The sequence below is a fragment of the Macaca mulatta genome, chromosome 4, assembly GCF_049350105.2.
Source record: "Macaca mulatta isolate MMU2019108-1 chromosome 4, T2T-MMU8v2.0, whole genome shotgun sequence".
NCBI classification, from domain to species: domain Eukaryota; kingdom Metazoa; phylum Chordata; class Mammalia; order Primates; family Cercopithecidae; genus Macaca; species Macaca mulatta.
Genome location: NC_133409.1, coordinates 64,935,059 through 64,959,648, shown reverse-complemented (window position 1 = coordinate 64,959,648; position 24,590 = coordinate 64,935,059). Strand labels below are relative to the sequence as shown.

Here is a 24,590-nt window from a genome sequence, read left to right as displayed (position 1 = left end):
TATCCTGTCATCAAATTTCTATTTTAACCATAACTGCTTTCTGTATAAGGTCAATTACTGCACATATTCTACATTGTTAGCAATGTATATTGAATTTATCATTAAATCATCATCCTGGTAAACAGGATTGGATAGAAATATTCTCATGTGGTACCATACAAACAGTCTAGAGTATATATTATTCAATTTTTAAAGGTGTTATGCTATGAAAAACTAGATTCTACTCCAAGCTATTAAAATTATTCTGAGTCACCAGCACAAGAGTACTGTAGTACTTTATAGCACAAAATTTCTATAAGAGAAAAGTTTTTGGAGGTTATCTAAAAGCTTATAATCAATAAAATAAAGAAATCCGCAGATATTGTTCTTTAACCCCAGAAGACAAATGAAACAGTGTGTTGAATTAAAATTGAAGCAAGAGTCCACTAACATTATTAAAAGACTTTATCTAAAACATTTGCTTTATTCCTTCAAAGTTTTGTAGGCTCCCATGTCACAGTTTAACAGCATGACTAATGATATACCAAAGACTCAAAATCAAAGTTTTTATAAAGGGAGGGAAATGGCAGCTATAAATTTACTGTGGTTCAAAAAATTCAGCAAAATAATTATACCATTAAAATATAGCATTATATGTTATCTTGGAGTGAATAGACTCATAATTTATTCAAATTATAATATATAAACTAATCCTCTAGGGCATATTTAGCAGTGGAAAGATTGAAAGATAATGGATTTGATTTGGAAAATGCTGATGGGCTTGTGGAAAAATACTAGGTGGTGTTCAAGTGACTTTTCAGAGGCAGCAGATTGAATAACTAATACACAAAAAGTATCAGCAATACTTTATATGTAACTCTAAACTCTATCATCCATACTTATACTTCCTTCTCCTCCTTCCACATATACACATTACTTGATGAATTAGAAATAAGAAGCATCATGCTGTTATATGCTCATTTTTCAAAACAGAAATCTATGTAGAAGAAATAGGTAGTTGATATGATTTTATATATATATTAAGCCTGTTCTTTAAATTGCACAGTTATCTATTCTTAAACAATGACTACAGTGAGCAACAAGAAATTCAACCATGCAAATGTAGATGGACATTTTTACTGAGCTGATAATTCCAGGTATTTATCTTAAAGAAGTTAACTGATATTAAATAAACTGGTATATGCAAAATCGAAAAAGCACAAAATCATTAATGTCATTAAATGTAATAAAATGTAAGATAATTCAAACCAGTTATTTTGATAAAGCATCATGTTCCAAATGGGAATTCTCCTTTTCAGTATAGTGTAGCAAACAGAGTGACCAGTGTAAAATGAATTGTCAACTATAATACATTGCCATAATATGTAAACTTTATCTAAAAAGCTAAAGTTGGCTTTGACCAATATTCCCAATTCCAGTCCTCTACAATTGCCATCAGGAATTTGGTATGTATCTTGCCAAATGGCTTATAAAGCCTTTAAATTCTTATACATGTTTTTATATAAATGTTATTATACTGCTGCATAGTATCTCCTAGTATGGATATGTAATTGCTCACTTTATTTCTCCCCTATACATGAGCATTTAGTTCTAAGTTTTAGTTTTGCATGAGGTATATACTAGCAATGCTGCAGTGAACAGATTTCTCTATCCTCTATTCTCTATTCTTGTACACACAGACATTTATGTAGGGTTGACAGTAAGGGCAAATACATATAAAAAATAAGAGGCTTAAGTCTCTCTGGTGACAATAAGAAAAGAGATTCTCTCAGCTGCCCATCCCAACCCTCACTCACCCTTTTCTGAGAATATCTACATAAGAACCTTTCAAGTTATTTGTCTCTTTGAAATGCATGCACATCTTTTAAAAAACTAAATTACCCTCTCTCTAGCTTTCTCTGGAATCTGGGAGTATCATCTCTTTGAAATGTAGGAAGACAGTGACCCTATCTCCCAGTTTCTGTAGGAGGTTAGGAGCCTAACTTTGCTGGGCACCTGGCACCAAGTTGCAAATCTACTACCTGGCATAAAGATATAAGAAGTTGAGTTTTCCTTTAGATAAAGCCAATTGGCTAACACAGATCATCATCTCAATTACCAAGTGAATTTAAAATGAACTCTATAGAAAAAGACTGTTATTTGATTAAGCACTAGATTAGCTTGACAACATATATGTAATGTATTGAATCTGTGTGTCATTAAAAGAGTAAGATTTCCATCTTTGCAGTGTCTTAACAGTATTTCCTGTAGTGCATATCACATTCTAGTTTAGTACTTATTCAATAATAAAACCACTTCCTTTCTATTCTGTCTTTGTAAAGAAGTTTTATGTATTGGAAAGGGATTTTATTTTTAATTCTATTTCCCCATAGTAACAGTTCCTCTTCTTGGCAAGACATGCACTAAGAGTGAAAACCGAATAGCAATTTTGCAGGGAATCTTGGTAGTAATTATTAAAATAAGTTTAGTCTAATGGTAGATTATGAATACCTATTTTTCTATATATGTTCACGAATATCAGAGATATAATCAATCTTATACATTCTTTGTGAATCTAATAACATCTTACTTTTTTGAGTTCTTAAAACGTTTCCTAAGACTTGCCTCTTCTATAAAGTACTTGTTCTACATGTTTTATCTCAGTTTTCTTAACACCCCTTCTTAGCCCTCACAAAGTTAAGTAGGTTACAAATATTTTGTCTGTTGCTTGTTATAATTTTGTTTATATCATCTTGCTATACCAAATATTTTGTTGTAATCAAACATATCTATCTTTTCCGCCTTGCTTCCAGCATGTGATAATTTAGGATTTTCTTAGCCCAATATCAATTTTTTCCCATCTATGCTAATTTTTTTGTAGCTTTATTTCTTGTTTTTACATTTATGCTATTTTCCATATTGTATCATTTTGGGAAGCAGTGAGATAGAAATGTGATTTTTTTATTCCAAATGGCTAGCCAGCTTTAGCAACAATATTTGTAGATTGGTCCAGCCTATCAGAACCCTTTAGCTTCTGTTTTCTTCAGTGGATTGAAGCAAATTTATACTGTCTGTCCATGGTTAAAGATATGCAGGCTTTTTTTTTTTTTTTTTTAAGATCAAGTCTTGCACTGTCACCCAGGCTGGAGTGCAGTGGCGTGATCTTGGCTCACTACAAGCTCCAGATATTCAGGCTTTTTAATAACAATGATTTACAAATGGGATTAAAAGTGCTATAATTTAATAGTGTTCATGTTTTGAATAATACGATAGATTTCAAACTGAATAATACTGTAACTACTGGTATTTTCTCTAGGAGGTTTTCCAAAATGAACATCAGATTTTTTGTAAAAGCAGATTTCTGAGTCTCATCCCTACAAAACTAAGTAAGTCTGAAGTAAGGCTCACAATTTTCCAGTAAGCAAATTGGATGCTTTTATGTACATATTTCAGGAAACCAAACAACATTTTGAAAAGTCACAGCTTATGATAACAATCACTTTTAGAAACCTTATTGAGTTACATACATATGCATATATATGTACTTTATAAATATACACACATGTACATATGTATTTTATGTATGTATATATAGTATGTATGCATACATAAAAATGCATATACATGTATACATACATATGCATCACATATATGTGTATATACATATTACACAGGTATATGTACACATTACACATATGTATATGTACATATTTATACATACAAATTTATACATATATACACACATTTATATATACACATATTTTTATATATGTATTGTATATACATGTATGTACATATTTATATGTACATATGTGTAAGTGAGAGGTGACAGTGTGCTGGCAGCCCTTGCTCTCTGCACCTCTTCTCAGCACCTCCTCAGCTTCCGGCCTCCGTCTCTACTCTGGCGGTGCTTGAAGAGCCCTTCAGCCCGCCACTGCAAGCGTGGGAGCCCCCCTCTGGGCTGGCTGAGGCCAGAGCCTCCTCCCTCTGCTTGCCTGAGGTGTGGAGGGAGAGGCGCGGTCAGGAACCGGGGCTACCTGGGCAGGAACCAGGGCTGCGCGCCAGGCTCCCGGGCCAGAGTGAGTTCCAGCAGGCGCGGGCGCGGGCGGCACGGCCCCGCACACTGAGCAGCCAGTCGGCACCGCAGGCCCAGGGCAGTGAGGGGCTTAGCACCGGGGCCAGCAGCTGCGGAGGTTGCCCTGGGTCCCCCAGCAGTGCCCGGCCGGCGCTGCACTCAAATTCTCGCCAGGTTTAGCTGCTTCCCCATGGGGCAGGGCTTGGGACCTGCAGCCCGCCATGTCTCCGAGCTCTTCACCTGCAGTGGGCTCCCGCGCGGCCTGAGCCTCCGTGACCGCCGCTGCCCTCTGCTCCATGACGCCCAGTCCCATCTACAGCCCAAGGGCTGAAGAGTGCAGACGAGGCTAGAGACTGGCGGGCAGCTCCGCCTGCAGCCCTGGTACAGCATCCACTGGGTGAAGTCAGCTGGGCTCCTGAACTGGATGGGAACTTGGAGAACTTTTATACCTAGCTGGAGGATCGTATGTGCACCAATCAGCACTCTGTATCTAGCTAACCTAGTGGAGACTTGGAGGACTAGCGCTTTGTGACTCTGCCTAGCTCAAGGATTGTAAATGCCCCAATCAGCACTCTGTGTCTAGCTCAGGGTTTGTGAATACACCAATTGGTACTCTGTATCTAGCTAACTTAGTGGAGACTTGGAGGACTAGCACTCTGTGACTCTGCATCTAGCTCAAGGATTGTAAATGCACCAATAAGCACTCTGTGTCTAGCTCAAGGTTTGTAAATACACCAATCAGTATTCTGTGTCTAGCTCAAGGTTTGTAAACATACCAATTAGTACTCAGTATCTAGCTCAAGGTTGTAAATGTACCAATTGGTACTCTGTATCTAGCTCTGTATCTAGCTAACTCTGAATCTAGCTGACTAGCACTCTGTGACTCTGTGTCTAGCTCAAGGATTCTAAACGTACCAATCCACACTCTGTCAAAACAGACCAATCAGCTCTCTGTAAAATGGACCAATCAGCAGGATGTGGGTGGGGCCAGATAAGGGAATAAAAGCAGGCTGCCGAAACCAGCCAGCAGCAACCCTGTGGGGTGTCCTTGCACGCTGTGGAAGCCTAGTTTTTTTGCTCTTTACAGTATCTTGTTGCTACTCATTTTTCGGGTTCACCCTGCGGTTATGAGCTGTAACACTCACTGGGAAGGTCTGCAGCTTCTCTCCTGAAGTCAGCGAGACCACGAACCCAAGGTCTGCAGCTTCACTCCTGAAGCCAGCGAGACCACGAACCCCCCGGGAGGAAGGAACAACGCCAGACCCACTGCCTTTAAGAGCTGTAACACTCACCACGAGGGTCTGCGGCTTCATTCTTTAAGTCAGTGAGACCAAGAACCCCCCAATTCCGGACACATAAGTATACATATATGCATATAAAATATAATGTAACTCAATTTGTACATACATATATAAATTACATATATATGATTAGAATATTGGTACATTTTTGATGCCTGAGACTCATACAAAAAAAATCCCTTTTATTAACGAAGTATTCTGTACTTCTTGCCAGTGTCTCATCCAGTGTGTGTGTTTTTATGTGTATCTGTGTGTGTATGTAATTGATTTTTCAAAGTCAGAGTATTCTTTCTTTTGGCTATTTATGCAGCTCACCCTAAATTCAAATTTTATGTTTAAGTTATAAAAACAAATAGTGGCAAGACTTTAAACATAATGTGAAATAGTTACTCAGTTTTATTTCTAAACTGTAGGAAATGGTAAATACAATAAACTATCTCACACGAAAAAGAATCCTAAGTGTTTACAAAAAACAATTTACTTACGGTATTACCAATGTTAAAATTACTCTGAGAAGTTATTAACAATTGTAAAGATGGGCAATGAGAGTGTAATACTCCTGATTTTGAATGTACTATTAGGGGGAATTTAAGCACAATGGATTTCTTGTAAAAATGAAAATTAACATATAAAAAAGAAAATTCCAAGCAGACTGCAATCTTTTTCAGAAACTACTTAGCATAAGCTTTATATTTCTAACATTTGAGGTTAAGCACCATTTCATAATACCATTGGACTTTGAAATATAAAAAAGGCTGAAAAATTGTACCTAGAGTAGAAAAAAACTTAGGAGTATGAAACATATTTTAGAAAGATAGATTTAATTCAACATTAAAAAAAAACAGGTGTTAATAGTCATTAAAAGATATATATTACTTAAATCAGGGTCTTTTACTTTTTCACTTCAGAAAATCTGGTGCTATGTAGATATGTAGAATACATATCCAAAGAGGTCTAAAGCGTTTTCTTTCTTTCTTAAATATGTAATATATAAACATATATGTGATTTCTAGGCAAAAGTTAGGTTTAATGAAAAGAGAGCTACATTTTATGGTTCATGACAACTATTATTTATTTCCAGAACATAGCTGTCAAAGCAAATGCACTTCTTGCCGTGTTTTTTGGAGTTTTGTTTTTGTTTTTGATTTTTGTAGAGACAACGTCTCTCTATGTTGCTAGGGCTGGTCTTGAACTCCTGGACTCAAGAGATTCTCCCTCCTTGACCTCACAAAGTGTTGAGATTAGATCTTGCCAAGCCTAGGCCTTTGTTTCGTGCGCAATAAATTAATGAATCTTTCCCATCCAAGTTCACTTAATGTATAAAACAAATTTGGTCAAGGTCTCATTTTGCATTAGCTTTGGATTGTGCCAAAAAGCTCTTAACATTTTCTTTGAAAGAAGTAAGTTTGGATCTTTCTTAAATCAGTAAGTTGGACATGATATAAGTAAGTCCCTTAAAAATAGAAGGCAAAAGTGAACAAAGTTTTCTAAGGCAGAAAAGTATATCCCATATTATCTTTCTATTATAGAACTATAGTAATTCAAAAGTAAGACTTCAGTCAAAATATTTATTATTTTCCTTAATTGGCTTAAATGGTAATGCAAATATTGTGAGTCTGCCTTAAGTTTCTTAGATATTATACTTTAAATGTCCCAACCCTTATACAAAACCATACACGACCTAGTGTCTTTCACAATTCATACTATAGAAGCTCAGATTTAATTGTATATGCTTTGAAATACATTCTCTCCTTGACCATTGCTATCACAAACTTGAGAAAGAATTGCAACCATCATATCACATAGGCCTTCAGTTATGAACATAAACAGGAAAAAGAGAAGAGAGAAAGGACTAGGGAGAGAAAAGAAGAAATGCTCATTTATAGAGTTTCCAAGGGGTAGTAACCATATCCAGAGGGAAACATCCATAATACAGATGTGCTGTGAGTACTTTTTCAGTCATTAAGGTCATTTTAATGTATTTAAGAAGAGTGACCACATGCCACACCAGCTATGAATGGGTAAATTATATGTAAGGAAAATAATTTTACACAAAGTTTCAAAAGGTTTGTCTTGTTTTAAGAGGTTCTCACTCTGTTGCTCAGGCTGGAGTGCCGTGGTACAATCATAGCTCACTGTGACCTCAAACTCCTGGGCTCAAGTGATCTTCCTGCCTCACCTTCTTAAAGTGCTGGGATTATAGGCATGAGCCACCATACCTGGCCTTTCCAAAGTTTTGAATAGAAAATTGCTAAAGAGAAACCTCAAGCCTTTGTGGCTAATAGAATCTAAAACCCCCCCTAAAAAGTGAGGATACAATAAGATGGCAAAAATATAGACTCAAAATGACCATAAGACTGGAGGTAACATTTTATTACCACCTCAGCACTTACATTAAAAGCTACAACTTGGAAGGTTTACCAAATCCTAAGGAACTGTCATATAAAAAGATGTTTAAAAGGATGTAAACATTATCTTCCATATGATGGCGACAATGACAAAAGCTTAATTGTCATCTGTTAAGTTACAGAGCCACTGGCAAGGATACTTCTCCCAAAGTTCCATTTTCAAATAAGTGCCGGCACCCAGTGGTGCTGCCTTTTGAAGTGCCACCTGTGGGAAGACTCACAGCTAACATGACATCCATAACCCATTCTCAGGAACTTCTTCAGAGCTGAGGCACACACGAGAGAAGCAGAAGCCCTATCAGCAACACTGGGATTTGCTCTCTGCTCTCAAGGTCTCTTGATCTAGCTTAATTTTGCCCACATCGTTTTCTTCATTAGGAAAGCTTTGGTGGTTTGCAAGAATCTTCTCCACTAGGAACCGGGCAGCTTCCTCTATGTTTATGTTATCCTGTAATGCAGAAAGGAAGAACAGGGTTAAATTTTAGAATTAATTCCTAGAATAAGGCATTAACAGTATGAATGGGACCAGAAAAATTTGTTAGAGGTGGCATTGCAAGTGCACAGCTACTTTCCTCTAATACTAAAGTGTGTGCCCACTTAGAGCTGAATGTTAAAGAATAATGTGGTGATGGAAAGAATTCCCTTATTTTTATGAAGGACACTTTTTTTGATGTTCCTATCTTAAATCTTTGCCACTGAGGTTCAATGAGCTATCTCGATAGTTGAAAATGAATCTTTGCTCTGGGCTGCAATTCATATAATGAAGCCATTCCAAATAAAAAAAATTCCGGCCCTTGAATATCTAATTCAAGCAGTCAGGATACACTGTGAAAAAAAAATTGAAAGGGCTCAAACCACATTAAAATATGATAAATGTATCATGTCACTTCTCCATCTCTAAGTACAAATTATTCCTTTTAGTTGTCGTGTATAAATTAGCCTGAAACAATGTTGTCAGTGCAACGTCCATTAAGGACACCCTAAGGAATTATTAGCTGTCACAGCATTTGTGTGACTGAATTATAAGTTATCATTAAACACACGGTAAGTAACACATTGAAAAAACTGTGCTTATTTTAAAAAATATTTAACTTCATTTTTAAATAATTTCAGATTTACTAAAATATTGCAAAAATAGTGAACATTCCTACCATTCACACATATTTCTCAAATATTAACATCTTAGATAACCAGAATACAACTATCAAAATCAGGAAATTATACAATAGTGTAGTATCAGTGTTAGTCTAACAAGCTTACTCAAATTGTGTCAATTATTTCAATGCCCTATTTCAGATGTAGGATCACAGGCTGTACTTCACTGTTGTCGCCCCGGGGTCTCTTTTACTCTGGAACAGTTCCTCAGTCTCCTTGCTTTTCATGACCTTGACACTCTCAGAGAGCACTGGCTGGTGAATATACCTCCATCTGCGATGTTTGATGTTTCCTTATCATTAAATTCAACTTACATATTTTTGGCAGAAATAAAACACAAGTGATGTACCCTGCACAGTTTATCAGGAAGCACACTGCTTAAAGTTGTTTTTGCCAGGTTTCTCCACAGAAAAGTTATTATTTTTCCCTTTGTACTTAGTGCAAATATGTCAATATCCTGTTTCTTACCACACTTTCCCCCACTAATGTTAGCATCAATTAATTCCTCCCTACAACAGTCATCACTGTGGTGTTTAATGGTGACTTTTTATTTCTGCCATTCCTTCTACATTTATTAGCTGGAATTCTACTGTTAGAAAGAGGTTCCCTTCTCCCTCATTTATTTATTCATTTGTTCATTTCTATCATGGATTATTAGTTTACTCTGTAAGTTGAACCCATTACAGAAATTATTTACGTTGTTGCTCAAATTGTCTTACATGTTTGGAGCTTGTATGGCAGTATCCTGTATCTTTGTGACATGTCCCCATCATTTTGTGAGCACTTCCTTAGTTTCTCGCACAACAAAATATCACAGGCACATCTTTACTTTCCTTGTCCCGTCCACCCTGAAATCAGGCATTACTCCAGGGATTCCCATTCTTTTTACTGGAGAATGATATTTAAAAACCGAATTTTGAGCACTCGGTAAGTTAATTGGTTCCGTGGTGTCATTGCTTTTAAGCCCTCTCAGCAGGTATGGCTAGTATGGTACACGCATCTATATCAACTTCATCTGTTTACACATATGTGTGTGTACATACATACACCTACACACATTCTCACATATATATGCAGATACTCTTACACACACACACACACACATATGAAACCTGAAGCTCATATTAATGTCTAATCCACTCCAATGCTACAAGGTTCACTGCAGCCTTTTTCCTTATTTGTAAAGCCTTTATCAGACAACAAGGAACCTAAAAGAGCTAGGCTACGTACAGGCATCTTTCACAGCACTGAAACCAGCTTTTTAGTTATTTTTTGCCTCCACCCCCAAGATAAGTGTTAACTTTAATTCAAGTATTGATCTTTTGAACGTCCAAGTGACATTCAGTCTCAGCTATCCCCGTTATAGCAAATAATTATAAAATTCTCTAACTGTATGTGGAAGCAACTGGTTAAAATTCCAATGTCAGTGTAGTCACATGTTAATGTAATTCCCATATGTTAACAGTATTAAAGTTTTATATTAGAAATCCATTATTTGCCATAAAGGTGAAATGATGAAATGTATTTGCAAAAGTTATCTTTTGCCTGTATTCCTAGTGAAATTCAGATGACTGCAGTTCAAGCAAAAGTCAGATCTGAAGTCAGCTGCTGGCCAGCTCACAAGTATACCTACTAGTGACATTTAGGCAGTACTTTAAGCCTTAAATCTAAGATTTTTAACCTAATTTTTTTATTACTGTTATTCTCTTGGAACACCCCTGGTTTACTGCTAAAGAAATTCTACAGAAGCCACTTCTACTATGTTTGTAGGGAAACACAGAACAAATTTGAAACTTTTAAACAGTGCTTCACCTTTCACCTCTGCGTGTAATCGTATCCATAAATAAAATGAAACCGATGACTTACACAGTCACAAGCTACTAGTCACGTGACGTCTTACATCTGGGGGCAAATCTGGATTTATTACCTGAAAGATTAAATAAAGCCTAAAGGAGAATTTTGTCTATAATTTATAAAACTCCTCTACCAAAATGTACACTCGCATAAGCAGTTACATTTACTGCCTTTTTTTTTTTTTGGTCTTTTTACAGCAAAGCTGGGAAGCAGAGCAAATCACCCAAAAGGCATACAGAGCAGACAGAGGGCATGAGTGTCCAGAAGAACATGTCTGTAATCCTAGCACTTTGGGGGGCTGAGGTGGGCAGATTGCTCCAGCTCAGCGCTCGAGTCCAGCCTGGGCAACATGGGAAAACTCTGTCTCTACCAAAAATACAAAAAGTAGCTGGGCATGGTGGCACATGCCTGTGGTCCTAGCTTCTTGGGAGGCTGAGGTACCTTCTCTATAAGAAGGCTTTCTTTCTGTGATTTTCTTCTTCATGTCAGGTTAAGTGCTCACATAGCACCCCTGGGTTTCATCTTTCTTCTACCACTGTTTTATTTAAAGAAGGAAATTTTAAGATGCTATATTTATTCAGTTAGCCTCTAGCTTAGGAGTGTACATTTCTGCCTCTAGTAAACAGTCTTTTTTTTTTCCCAGTCACTCCATCATTACTCAATGTTTTTGGAGCAGTCTCTCTTTTGCGCAGTCTCTCATTGCTTTGCTTTTATCCCGCAGATCATGATGGGCATCAAGTAGTTTTTTTACTCTAAGGGTAAGTTTCTAGTAGAGCTAAATACCCAGAATGAGGTGGGTGATTTGGAGGAACAGTGATACATACATAAGTGCAAACGTATATAAAAACACACATAAACACACACACGAAATCCACAGAACATAAACTAAAAGCTAGAACTGTGTTAAGATTTCAACAAATTTATGGTATAATGTTTATCTGTCATTACAGAATTTTGCAAACATTTCATCATTCTTACATAAATCGGACTGTCACTAACCCCCTTATATGAAACTTCCAATGCACACAACTCCCCTCCAAACATTTCATATATGTATTATTTTCACCTTTTTTCTATATCCAGACTGTTAAGAATTTTTTTTTTTTTTTTTTTTTTTTTTTGAGATGGGGTCTCACTTTGTCACCCAGGCTGGAATGCAGTGGTGTGATCTTGGCTCACTGCAACCTCTGCCTCCCAGACTCAAGTGATCATCCCGCCTCAGCCTCTCGAGAAGCTAGGACCACAGGCATGCACCACCATGCTCAGCTACTTTTTGTATTTTTTGGTAGAGACGGGGTTTTGCCATGTTGCCCAGGCTAGTCTCGAACTCCCAGTTCAAGTGATCTGCCCAATCCGCCCGCCTCGGCCTCCCAGAGTGCTAGGAAACAGGCATGAGCCACCATGCCCGGTCACTAGACTGTTAAAATTTTTGAAAGCCAACTTACTGTTTTACTTTTTCCTTCAGAAAATATTTTATTCAGCTTTCCATAATCGACAAAAGAAAAAATTCTCACTTTACTATTTATGAAGCATACCACAAATGTTGATACTTTCCAGCTGTTTCAAATCTTTCATACACAGTTAACCTAAAACTCTTCAAACATCATCTGAATAAATCTCCTCTCTGATCTTTTCACATGGTCCTGCATGTGACACACATCTTCACCAGAGGCATCTTCCTATTCATTTAGCGTTTTGCAAAAATCAAAAATTCTTGTGCTTGACAATACCCCCATCCACTCCAGTTACATGAGAAGTACCTCAGTTAAAAACTCAGACTCACAGAAAATGTCATTTGCTTTTTGCTCTAAATAACTTTTTGTTTTTATGGAAAATCTGCCCTTCTATTAGCCATTAGCCAATTTGGAAAGCAGTACTGTTGTGGACTGAAAGAAGCTATAACACATCCATGCTACACTTCTCATTTTCCAGACTTTCAAACACCACTCACACAAATACATCTAAATACTTAAGCGTTACAGCCTAGATTTATGGGCTAGAAAGCAAAAGATGCATAAGCAAAGCAGATCTCACCTTTGCAGAAGTTTCAAACCATCCGGCGAAGCCATGTTCTTTGCAGAACTGGTCCATCTGGGAAGGAGTCTGGCTACTGTCCTTGTTCTGGTCACATTTGTTAGCCAAGAGGACAGCAGGGATAGGGCTGCCATTTGGAAGATGAACTTTACTATCCAGATCACTTTTCCATTTTAAGACTGCCTCAAATGTAGAACTTCTTGATATATCAAAGACTACAAAAGCACCAACAGCTTCCTTGTAGTATACTCGGGTCATGTTGCCAAATCGCTCCTGCCCTAGACATAAATATAGGAAAAAAATAAAAACTTGTCATTCAGACAGAGTTTACATTTAAGTATAACTCCTTTTACCCCAACAGCAATACTATGAACAAATATCTTCCATTCCAGAGCAGCATAACCTGGTGTGATTAAGGCTATCCATACAGACGATGACCTATACAGCAGATGTGTCTGATAATTTGGTTTAAGTACCTAATGAATTAGTTTTATGTTCTGTATGATATATTCTCCATAAAACCAATATGATAATATTTAAAGCTACAAAGTCTGTCATTTATTCCAACTCCTCTCCCCTTAGTTTAAGAGAAGAGAGGCACTAAAGGAAAACACAAAGCTGGAAGTAGAGGAAGAAGAGACAAGAATAGAAGAAATGAAGCCTGTAGGAAGGAGATAAGTGCAGTGGGTAACATGCTAGTCCAATAGATTAAGGCTCGACATGAGATAAAGTAGCTCATGTTCTCAACTCATCTCTCCTTCATATCTCTAGCCCATACCCACTTCTGATGCAATATGCAAGATTTCACCCCGTAAGTAGCAGACACATGAAAATCTATTTCAGAACAAAAAGCACAACTGGTTGTGTTGTTACAAGAAGAATCAATTCCAGGGTTCTTCAAATATCATTGTACTTAAAAAATAATTTAACTTATGTCAAACACTTTGGGAAAAATCTGCTTTGTACATTATATGGGACTTTGCAAAGCATTCTTACTATCTGCTGTTGTACTAATCTTTGGCATAGGAAAATCCTTTTCATCTGACAGATGTAACAACAGGCAAAGGGATGCTTGGCCAGGATTACAGTATCACTGACTAAAGAAGACAGGACTAGAATTCAGGTCTTCTGACTCCCCCACACCTATAGAAGTGGGATGCTAGCCTTTCTGAACTATCTTGCAGTTGCCTTGACTTAGTTACTGACTACAGTGTGAAGGAAAAATGATTGGCAATCAATGCACATCGGAGATGTATCACTCTGTTCTATGATAAAGACACTTTCCTCTTGAAACACATGAGCAACCGGCTTTATCTACATTTTATTGATACATTTTATCTGCACAGATGCAAAGATACCCCAAAATATAAAATTCTTCCTTCTCCAAACTCTACAATGCAATATAATTTTATATATTGTTTTAGGGAATAATGGAAGAATAAAACAATGGCCAAATGTGAATGGATAAAGTTAAGGTTTGTTTTGTGATGACTCCTCATATTGTTTAACTGAAGCTGTATTGTAATAGTCCAAAGGTCTAAATTTTACTGTAACAAATGGTCACATAAAAAAACCCTAATATTATGTTCATATATTATTGTAATGTAAATCTGACCAACTATATAGTTCATTGGCTCATAATGCTGACATTTATAAAAACTTCGATGATATGCCAACTGTTCAAAATCACTATTCTGCAGAAAGACTACATATGCATTGAAATGATTCAGATTCCAATTTCAAATGCAGTGCACACATTACCAACCACTTCCATTTTCATATATTTCAATTATTGAATATGAAAGGACTAAGCAACAAGATAAGATAGTCTTAAATTAGGAAATTGAAAAAGTAAGATTTCAAGATAATTACATGGTAATAAAGTATTCCTTTGGGCTATATCTTTAATTTAGAAAAGAGAGTGGGGTGTCAAACTAGTAAAAGAGCAGTCAGAAACCTAGAAGTTAACAAAGAGCTGTTAAACTTTAGTGACTATTTTTTGGGGGGGGGAGGGGAATGATCTTTAAATTTCAAGTATTTCCTTTTACTAGTGAGTCTTATTTAAATATTTACTCATATAACCTTTCTGGTAAAGCATAAGAAAATCAGAAATGTTTATGACAAGTAATTTAGAAGAAGATCCTGTGGCTTAAAAATATTAATTTTCTTTAGTTCCCAAGATTAGGATTCAAAATTTGGTGGCAGTCCTGACATCAGAGTGTACTTTTTAAACAACCACACTATATGGCAAATCAAAAGTGTCAATTACTTGGTTAAGTAAGTGAAAACAAAAGGCAATGGCTGGGAGAAAAAATGCAAACTGTTTATCTGACAAAGGGCTTATACCCAGAATATATAAACTCTCAAGACTCCCAAAGAAGAAGATAAAAAAATTAATAATGTAAGCAAAAGATTGGAACAGTTTGCCAGAAAATGTATGTGATGAAAAAAAAAATAAGCACAGGAAAAGATGTTCAACATCATTAGTCACTGGGGAAATGCAAATTTAAATCACAACTTGACACTTCACTCCCACAGGAATGGCTAAAATTAAGAAGTCTGAATACACCAAGTGTTGACCAGGATGTGGACAACTTGAACTCTCAAAGTCACTTTCATTATGTTCACAGATGCCAAATCAAATGTCAATCAACAGATTAATGGATAAACTATCATCTAGTTATACAACGAAATACAGCTCAACAATAGAAAGGAAAGGAACAAAACCATGGATACAAGCAAAAACATGAATGTATCTCAAAATCATTATGCTTTGTAAAAGAAGCCAGGTCAGAGCGCAAGTGGGTAATGTTACATGAGTTCATTCATATCAAATTGTAAAAAGTGCAAACTATGACAATACAGTAAGAGAAAGCAGATAAATGGTTGCCTTGGGAAAGGCAGGGTATATATTCCAAAGGGGCAAGAGAAGAACACTTTTGTGATGATGAAAATATTTGAAATATTGACTACAGTGATGCAAAAACTTTTCAAATTGTACTGCTTATTGTATGTCAATTATACCTCCATAAAAGTATACAAAATAATACCTCCCTTCGAGGGTAACTGAGAGGGTTAAACTTAGTTCCTGCCTAAGTCTTCCAGGGCAGTTTGATGAACTACAGCCAATGACCTAATCCAGCTAAAAAAGGTTTTACTGGAATTCAGTTACCCTTATTTGTTTACATGTTGTCTACGTCTGTTTTTGTCTTACGATGGCAGAGTTGAATAGTGGCCACATACATGAAATGGCCTACAAAACCTAAAATATTTGTCAGGCCCTTTATAGAAAACGTAGCTGATTTCTGTTTTAGAAGGCTAAGAATATTTTATATCTTGAAGTGGAGGTGGTCTATGCATGTTAAGTTATACTTCAAGTTCAAAACAGTGTAAAATGCCAGGTAAGCCCTGCATAAATGTCAGCTATTATTGAGTGCTCCACAAGTTTACCGCATGATGAAAGCCTGAGTATTCTTTTTAAAAATGGTGCCAATTAAACATGTGAAAGCTTTAAACTATTAGCTCGTTATGTGCTCTACCTTGTAATTGTAAAAATGGTTTGCAGAGAAAAACAAACTTGATAAATCAAGTCTAACTATGCCAGGGATTCAAAATGCTAAGCGCCCAACATTCAAGCAACCTCAGGCAAGAAACTTTTTTGGCTTAACTATGCCAACTGGTCTCAGGGATCTGTAGGGATCACTAAGTCCTCCTGGCTCTAACATTGATATTTTAGGTTCCCGTATTATAATTTGAATGTTATACCGATTTTCTATATATTCTATAATCACTGAATCCAGACAGCAATGGAAATAAAATGTAAATAACCCAGCATCAAAAGGCCAATACCATGTATGTAGGGAAACAGTTTGTTTTCTAAAATAATAGCAAAATATACTTTCTATTTTAATGAATTTGTAATCTCTTTTTAATAAATTCTTAATTAATCCATTAATGCTTCAGAAATGGTAAAGCAAGTTAAAAAACAAAAATTTCCAAAACACATGAGGTTTAATTAGGGAGTGGGAAAAGATAAGATGAATTTAAAATAATAATTGTAACATAAAATTAAGGGTTGCTCTCCAAAAACCTAAGTAGGTGTAACCTATATTTATATTTAACTATGTTGCTTCAAAGATTTACAACACATAGATATGCTAAGTTCCTCCAGTTGTAAAACTAACTTAAATCATGTACAAAGTATCTTTTTTGCTCATCTACCACCTTTTGAAACCCAGATTAAATAAATCTGTAAAGTAAAAGAGTAACAAAACTGAATGAAGAAAAAAATAGGAAAACCACTGCAGATGATGCTTAAGAAAAATATCGGGATAAAAGTGAGTGAAAATCATGGGGAACAGGAGAATACATGGGCATCTGTTAGTTAGAAAGACTTTGTTGGAGCCTTAAACTAAACCCTTGCCATCCATTTATTTTCACATTGGTCTGTCTTTCTCAAGGTCCGTGAAAGAACAGTGAAAAGACTAGATGTTTATAGCCTACTCAACTATTAAAAAGCACAAAACCTTTTGAAAATATAATTGAATAGAATTCTAAAACAACTTTACCTTGCTCTTTTGTCTCACCCTCCAGAAGTCTCCCCAAATTTGTATCTATGCACTTCTTTCACCATCCAAGAGAAGAGTTCTACAAACCTAAGACAACTTAAACTTGTGGACGTGGCCCACTACTTAAGTGTTGATTTAGTGTGAAATCCTTATTATTTTAAGGAAATACTTAATCTGAGATCTTCAAATTTTCCTTCTTTGGAAGAGTACTTTAATCTCTCAATCTTTAGTAAGTGCCTAGGAATACGTATTAATGGTGTTTTTTCTACACTTTATGATGTTTTGACAACTTGGGGCATTGCAGGCCTGGGGAGGGACTGATCCTCCCACGGGTAGCTAATTTCTAGAGACAGCAAAGGAGCTATCTTGGAGCATACCTCTGACATGCACACCATATCAGTCAGCCCATCAATCCTAAATCCATACCACCTGCCTCCTTGCACCAGGATCCTGCAGTCTGGGACACTATCCCCTGTCCCAAATCACCCCACAGCCCAATACTGGACAACTAGAGACTACTCCTATCACCCAGAGTACACCAAAATTATTCAAACTAGCCAGTCCTCAACTTGCTTAGCTTGCCTACCCTACCTCACTGGTTCCTTCCTGCAAAAGCCACAGTAAAAGCTCCAGCCCATGCATTTTCCTTGCTCCTTCTTTCTCATGACCAACCCTGCTGCTTTTCCCTGTGGCCTCATGTGGTGTGGCAAAATGTGCCCCCACTCTTGGGAACTATGATAAACTATCTTTCCAATGGCAATCCATCTCCTGATCTGATGTCCCCATCATATCTGACTAAAAACAAAATCCTGGGTACATTTATTACAGAATGAGACTCGCTGAAAATTTCATATCAAAAGCTTAAGAAAATTGGAAGGTCAAGATAACATACACATGACTAATTTCATGATAACCAGAACATTTGGAAATTTTGAAAAGTATTTGTGCTGCTGTTTTGACACCAATAAACCAAAATTCTGCTATCCTTTTAAGTGTATTGCTTTCATATGTGAGTCATGAAACCTGTGTCCACACAAGTTACTATACCTTTCTGTGTTTAGATTACAGGACCACTAAAACCTATAATTCATTCAACTCTAAAGGTAGAATGGCAAATGGCTGAGAGCAAAGGAAAGTTGTAGAACTTCCTATCAGTGCTCTACTATCTCTACTAATAACCTGAGCATCTTTTAGCTTATGAGGGCTAATTGAGGCCATGAAGGATGGTAACACATTCAAAAGGGAAGGGCAATAGGACTGCCATTATCAGGGGAATTTCCATGTGCAGTAATACAAATATGTTATTATGCTGACCAGCTGCCTGCCTGGACAATTGTGAATGGATAGCCCAGACTGCGGCACTTAAAGGTGTCTCAGGACTCAGGAACAGTGAAAGATTTACAGATGTAAATGGGCCAGTTGGCTTCGCTTATAATTCAGCACAACAATTGAGCTTGAATAAGGCTGAGGATGGCAAGATTGTACAAGAGCCAGATTACCCATATGTAACAAAGATTTTAAAAAGCCTTGTAAATGACTTGGTATGTAATCAGCCACCAATAAACACTGGAAACTTAACTGCAGTATCTGTGTTTAAGATGGAGACTACAAATAATTACACAGACTAATTCCTCAAAGCACGGCTTCTTTATAATTAGAAATATGTGTATATGTGACTGAAAACTACCATTAAAATCAGGAAAGTGTCAAGAGGTAATATTCCAGATTCTTGCTCATGAAGGATTATAGGAGAGTTATGAAAAAAAAGACAAAGGGAGATTACTAGGTATACTAACTGACAAAGTATAAGATGGAGCAAGGCAATCAGGATGCACGTTCTATTTTGGATGGGAATCAAAACGATGGAAAATAAGTTTAGGCATAGATTATACAGTTTATATCTTCCAAGCATGCATTTTATGCTTGGGTAAATATCATTTATATGAATTCAGTTATGTTTTGAGCAGCAATCCCAAAGCATGTGTGAGTTAAGAGACTGCAATGGTCTTACACAAAAACTGCACTAAACTGCATCTGTATTTTAAACCCAGATTCCTTCAATGCCGTAAGAACAGATTCATGTATCTGAGGATCACAATGGTTCTTAACTTGAAGAGTTCAACTGAATCTGCTTGGATACATGTATAGAAAACATTTGATAATTCCAGCCTATCGTACTTGCCAAAGCTTTCAAGGATAGAGATTTGTCATAATTTCTTTACTATCTTGCCCTCTCACTAAAGCAACCAAAAAAAAAAAAAAAAAAAAGACCTAACTAGTAAAAACACCACACCTTAACTTAGTTATGGCAAGTAACTGGCTCTACCTACTATTTTGCAATCAAAGAATATTTCTATTATTTGAGAATTAAATATGATCCAACTTTGTTACTACATAAGGCAAGTATGCTTAGCCATGGGGGAAGTTTGTGGAGCAGCCTTAACTTTGCCTTCATGACATCATCATTACTTAATTCAAATGGTATGAGCTGAGATTCACTAGTAGCTCAAATATTCAAACCAAACAGTTAGTAATATAGTTCTCCAAACTTCAGGCTAAGGTTTTTTTATTTTGCTTTTTTTGGTCTCTAAAACAGTTTTTTTGTTTGTTTTTTGGTCTCTCACTAAGCTATTTTTCTCCCTCACTTTCCTTATATTAAAATTCTATCTCTGAAAATCTTACTTATAATGTGAGCCTAATCATTTCTATAAATTTACCTCTAATTTTGTAAATTGCTGGTCTGTACTTGCTGTATGGGATAACAATACTTGTTGAAACAATATCTAACATCCGGAAATCCCTTTTGGAGATCTTAAACTTTTGTTTTCCTTCCTGGTAAAACTCAAGCTTTGGATTTAGTGAAAAGTGCAAGGATATCCCATCTAGGCAGACGTATCAGAATCTGACAAAAACTGGATATGACCCCTTCCTGTCATTCGAGGTCTGTGATTAATAAAAAAAGAAGAGGTGATACCAGAAAGAAAATTTATATCTTACTCCTGCGTTTACTTTCTCAAGTCTCTAACTATAAACTCTTAAAAATCTAGTTACTCATACTAATTTACTAGCAGTAGGACCCAATTATCATCTAATAACAAAATGCCATAATTTACGTAAAGAGTAAGGCAAGGTCAATCACCCTTCTAAGCAAAGTTTTAAACCATCTTTGTGAAAATCCTCAGCTATGCTGCAGATTCCTGGAGAATGACCGTCACATGGTAAGGCAACCTTTAGAATCCATGACTTTGTCAAGAAGCAGAAATACTGCTCATTAGGGTTCTGTGCAACAGCAGGAAGTATTTCGAAAAAGTCTCTGGCTTCAAAGATGACTTTTCAAACGAACTTTTGGCTTTTGGTAACAAACAACAACAAAAAGCTGAGTCCCCGGGTGATTACTCCTTTTCTCTGAGGGACTGAGATGCATACATGTATTCTCCTATCTGAGGGAGAGAAATGTGCTCTTAAATGAATGAGTTATAGGTTACAATTATTTAACACTCTTTGTTAAGTAACAAGCTATAAATGACAAGAGCACTACCTGGCAGACAGACAGTAGACCTGTGATCCGCACCCCCCAACTCTGCTATCAGCCAGGTAGCTATACCCTCTATGGGCTTCTATGGACTGTAGAATGAAGGGTGGCCTCGGGCATCCTCTAACCCTAAACCAGCTCCCATTCTAATGCTCTATTGCAGACTGAGCTTCTTAACACCTGTAATGATTGAACAGAGTAATTTTGGCACTTTATTTATTTATTTATTTTTTCCGAGATAGGGTCTCACTCTGTTGACCAGGCTGGGGTACAGTGGCGAGAACACAGCTCACCGAAGCCTTGACCTCTCTTAGGCTCAAGTGATCCTCCTGCCTCAGGCTCCTGAGTAGCTGGGACTACAGGCACGCATGACCAGGCCTGGTTAATTTTTTGTATGTATGTATGTTGTAGAGACAGGGTCTCACTAACAGCCCAGGCTGGTCTCGAACTCCTGTGCTCGCGGGATCCTCCAGCCTAGGCCTTCCAAAGTGCTGGGATTACAAGCGTGAGCCACTGGCGCTTGGCTTGGTACCATTTCTATGAACTTTCCAATAGTTAACATCATCTTAAAACGCCCACTCCCAACCACTACACCAGGCAAAGTTCCAGTGTTCATAAATCAGAGCAGAGGGAAATGTACCCCCTCAAACAGAACAAGTGAAAGCAAATGGCAGAGAAACAGTGTATTGAGGAGTGATGGGGGCGAGGGCACCAGGGATGGGACTAGGTGCTGGTTTAGGAAGAGAGGAAGAGGTGAGCGTAAAGTTTCAGAAAAGCTTTCCCAAATCTTCACCGAGTGTCTGTCCTGGGCTTCCGAGGAGAGCAAAGTATTTGAGGAATGGAGTTTCCCTCACAAAGGCCAGTCTCAGAGCCAAGGCGGGTGATGGAAAATGGTCTGGAAATGAACCTGACTTTTGGTCTTGGTGGTGTCACTAACTAGGAGTGCAGCTTCAGGTAAGTCACCCAATCCCCCTGAACTTGAGTTGAGACTGAGAGGCGCTGGCCCGCTTCAAGTCAGCCTTCCCAACTAGTCCTGGTGTATCTATGATACACTTGCATTATTCAGAGTTCAAACTTTTGGAAAAGGCCCCCTGGCCTCCTCGCCTCCCTCTGGCGTGCAGGACCTGCTCCAGCTCCTACTGCCCATCCCATCCTCCGGGCCCCACCGAGTCCAGCCGACCGCGTCCATCGCATCTCGCCCTTGGATTCGGCCTCTCTCTTCTAAACGTACCCAGGCAGACGAGTTCAGGCAGAGAAGAAAAAGTAAAGAGGCAGAGAGGAGCCGGGCGGCCCGGCTGGGCTCTGGAGTGGGAAACTAGCGGCCGCGCTTACCCGCGATGTCCCACAGCTGCAGGCGCACCAGAGTCCTGCTGTCCCAGTTGAGGACCTTGAGGGCGAAGTCCACCCCGATGGTGGCCCGGTAGTGCTGGGAGAAGAGCTGGTGGACGTAGCGCTTGATGATGCTGGTCTTGCCCACTCCAAGCTCGCCGATAACCAGCACCTTGAAGAGGTGCTCGCGGGTCTCGGGCGCCGGGGCGGCAGCCGCCCCCAGACCGGGGTCCCCGGCTCCCCCGCCCGCCATGAGCGCTGCGGCTGTCCGGCGTGCTGGGGCTCCGAGTCTGGCCTCCCGCCCGGCCTCGCGCTCTCCCGCCCCGCCCCCGGCGGCCGCGGAAACTCCCCCGAGGCCGGCCCGCCCTCCGCCGCGCCCGCTGACGCCGCCTGACCGGTCACAGGACCCGGAACCCGCCAGTGCTCGCGACCCGGGCGGGGCTGGACCTGGGCAAGGCCTGGCGCCAGCCTGGGGAGGACCCTGCGCTAGGTGGCTCCCGCCACTCTCTGCGCCCCCCAAGCCCGGCCGGGCCCAAGTGGACTTCCTCTCCCGGGCGGCGCCTCCTGGCGGTCGCGGCGCGGAGGGAGGCCCAGCCGCCCGCTGGTGGGCCTCCGGAGAGCCGGCCTGGAGCCTTCGTGGGCGTCGGAGGTTCACTGCGGCCCTGAAGAGGCGCCGAGGCGGCTGAGCCGGCCCGGGGCCTGGATTGGCCTGGCGTCTGGGCCCAACCTGGAAGCTGCTGGCCTGGAAATCCACATCCTGTCCTACTGTCCCCGCAGGGAGAGCCACACCTGCGGGCCTTGCCCTGGGTCGCCAGCAGTCCCCTTTAGATGGGAAAGGAAGTGGCACCGTGACTTTGAACTTAACAAAGGACGGGTAACACTGGCCTGGTAGTTCTGTTTTTAACTTTTTGAGTGAACCTCTGTAGGGTTTTCCGTAATGGCTGTTCCAGTGCACACTCCCATCACCAGTGTACAGGGTTCCCTTTGCTCCGCGCATCACCGACACTTATCGCTTATCTTTTTCATAAGTCATCCTAGCAGATGTGTGGAGATACCTAGTGGCTCTGGTTTGCATTTCCCTGTTCATTAGTGATTTTGAGCGCCTTTTCTTATACCTGTTGGTCATTTGTACTTCGTCTGAAAAAGTCCATTCAGATCCTTTGCCCATTAGTTAATTGGGTGTTTTATTAATTTATTTATTTTGGCTAAGTTGTGTGAACTTAATGTATTTTGGATATTAACCTCTTATCAGATACATGGCTCACAAATATTTTCTCCCAATCTATAGGCGGGTTTTTTTTTTTTTTTTTTTTTTCATTTTGTTGATTATTTCCTATGCGGTGCAGAAGCATTTTAGTTGGATGAAGTCCCATTTATCTAGGTTTGTTTTGGTTGCCTGGGCTTTTGGTGTGATATCGCAAAAATCGTTGCTAAAGCCAGTGACCCAGCCATCCCTCTTCTGGGTGTATACCCAAAGGAAATGAAATCAGGATCTCATAGAAATCACTTTCAAGTTCATGCAGCATTATTCACAGTTGTGAAGATTTGGAAACAACCAAAGTGTCTGTTAACGATTAATGGATAAAGAAATTGTGATATATACATATGCATGCACGTGTGCGTATTCACGGACGCACAGACACACACAATGGAATGTCAGCCTTTAGAAGGCGACCCTGACATTTGCAACAACATGTATAAACCTGGAAGACATTATGCTAAGCGAAATAAGCCAGACACGAAAAGAAAACCACTGTGCCATATCACTTATATGTGGAATCTTACACACACACACACACACACACACACACACACAGAGAGAGAGAGAGAGAATACATGGAATCAGTGGTGGTTACCAGGGACAGGGAAGAAACAGAATGATTCAGGTCAAAGTGTACAAAGTTGCAGTTATATAGGATGAGTAAGTCCTAAAGATCTAATGTAGCATGACCGTTATAGTTAAAAATATTGTATTGTAAACTAGAAATTTGCTAAGAGAGTAGAATATAAGTGCTGTTACCATTAAAAAAAAATGCAGCTGGGTGTGGTGCACCCACCTGTAGTCCCAGCTACCCAGGAGGCTGAGTGAGCTTAGTCGCACCACTGTATTCCACATGGGCGACAGAGCAAGATCATCTCAAAAAAAAAAAAAGAAAAAAAGAAAAAAAATTGTGTAACTATGTGAGATGATGGACATGTTAATTTGCTTAACTCTAGTAACTATTTCACTATATCAAAACATCATGTTGTATACCTTAGATACACACACACACACACACAATAGTCTGTTTAAAAGCTAATCATGCTTTAGCATTTAAAATATGGAAGGAGTTTGAGAAAGAAGACACAGGGACT

General features: G+C 38.7%; 1 protein-coding gene across 1 annotated transcript; it reads right to left on the bottom strand.

Moving 5' to 3' along the window:
• Positions 1 to 7,713: 7,713 nt before the first annotated feature.
• On the bottom strand, positions 7,714 to 22,662 carry RAB32 (RAB32, member RAS oncogene family). Its single transcript, NM_001193894.3, is given in 3 exon segments — positions 7,714 to 8,211; positions 12,807 to 13,084; positions 22,239 to 22,662. Coding segments are annotated over 3 exon segments (678 nt in total). The 5' UTR covers positions 22,489 to 22,662; the 3' UTR covers positions 7,714 to 8,061.
• Between the last annotated feature and the right edge of the window lie 1,928 nt (positions 22,663 to 24,590).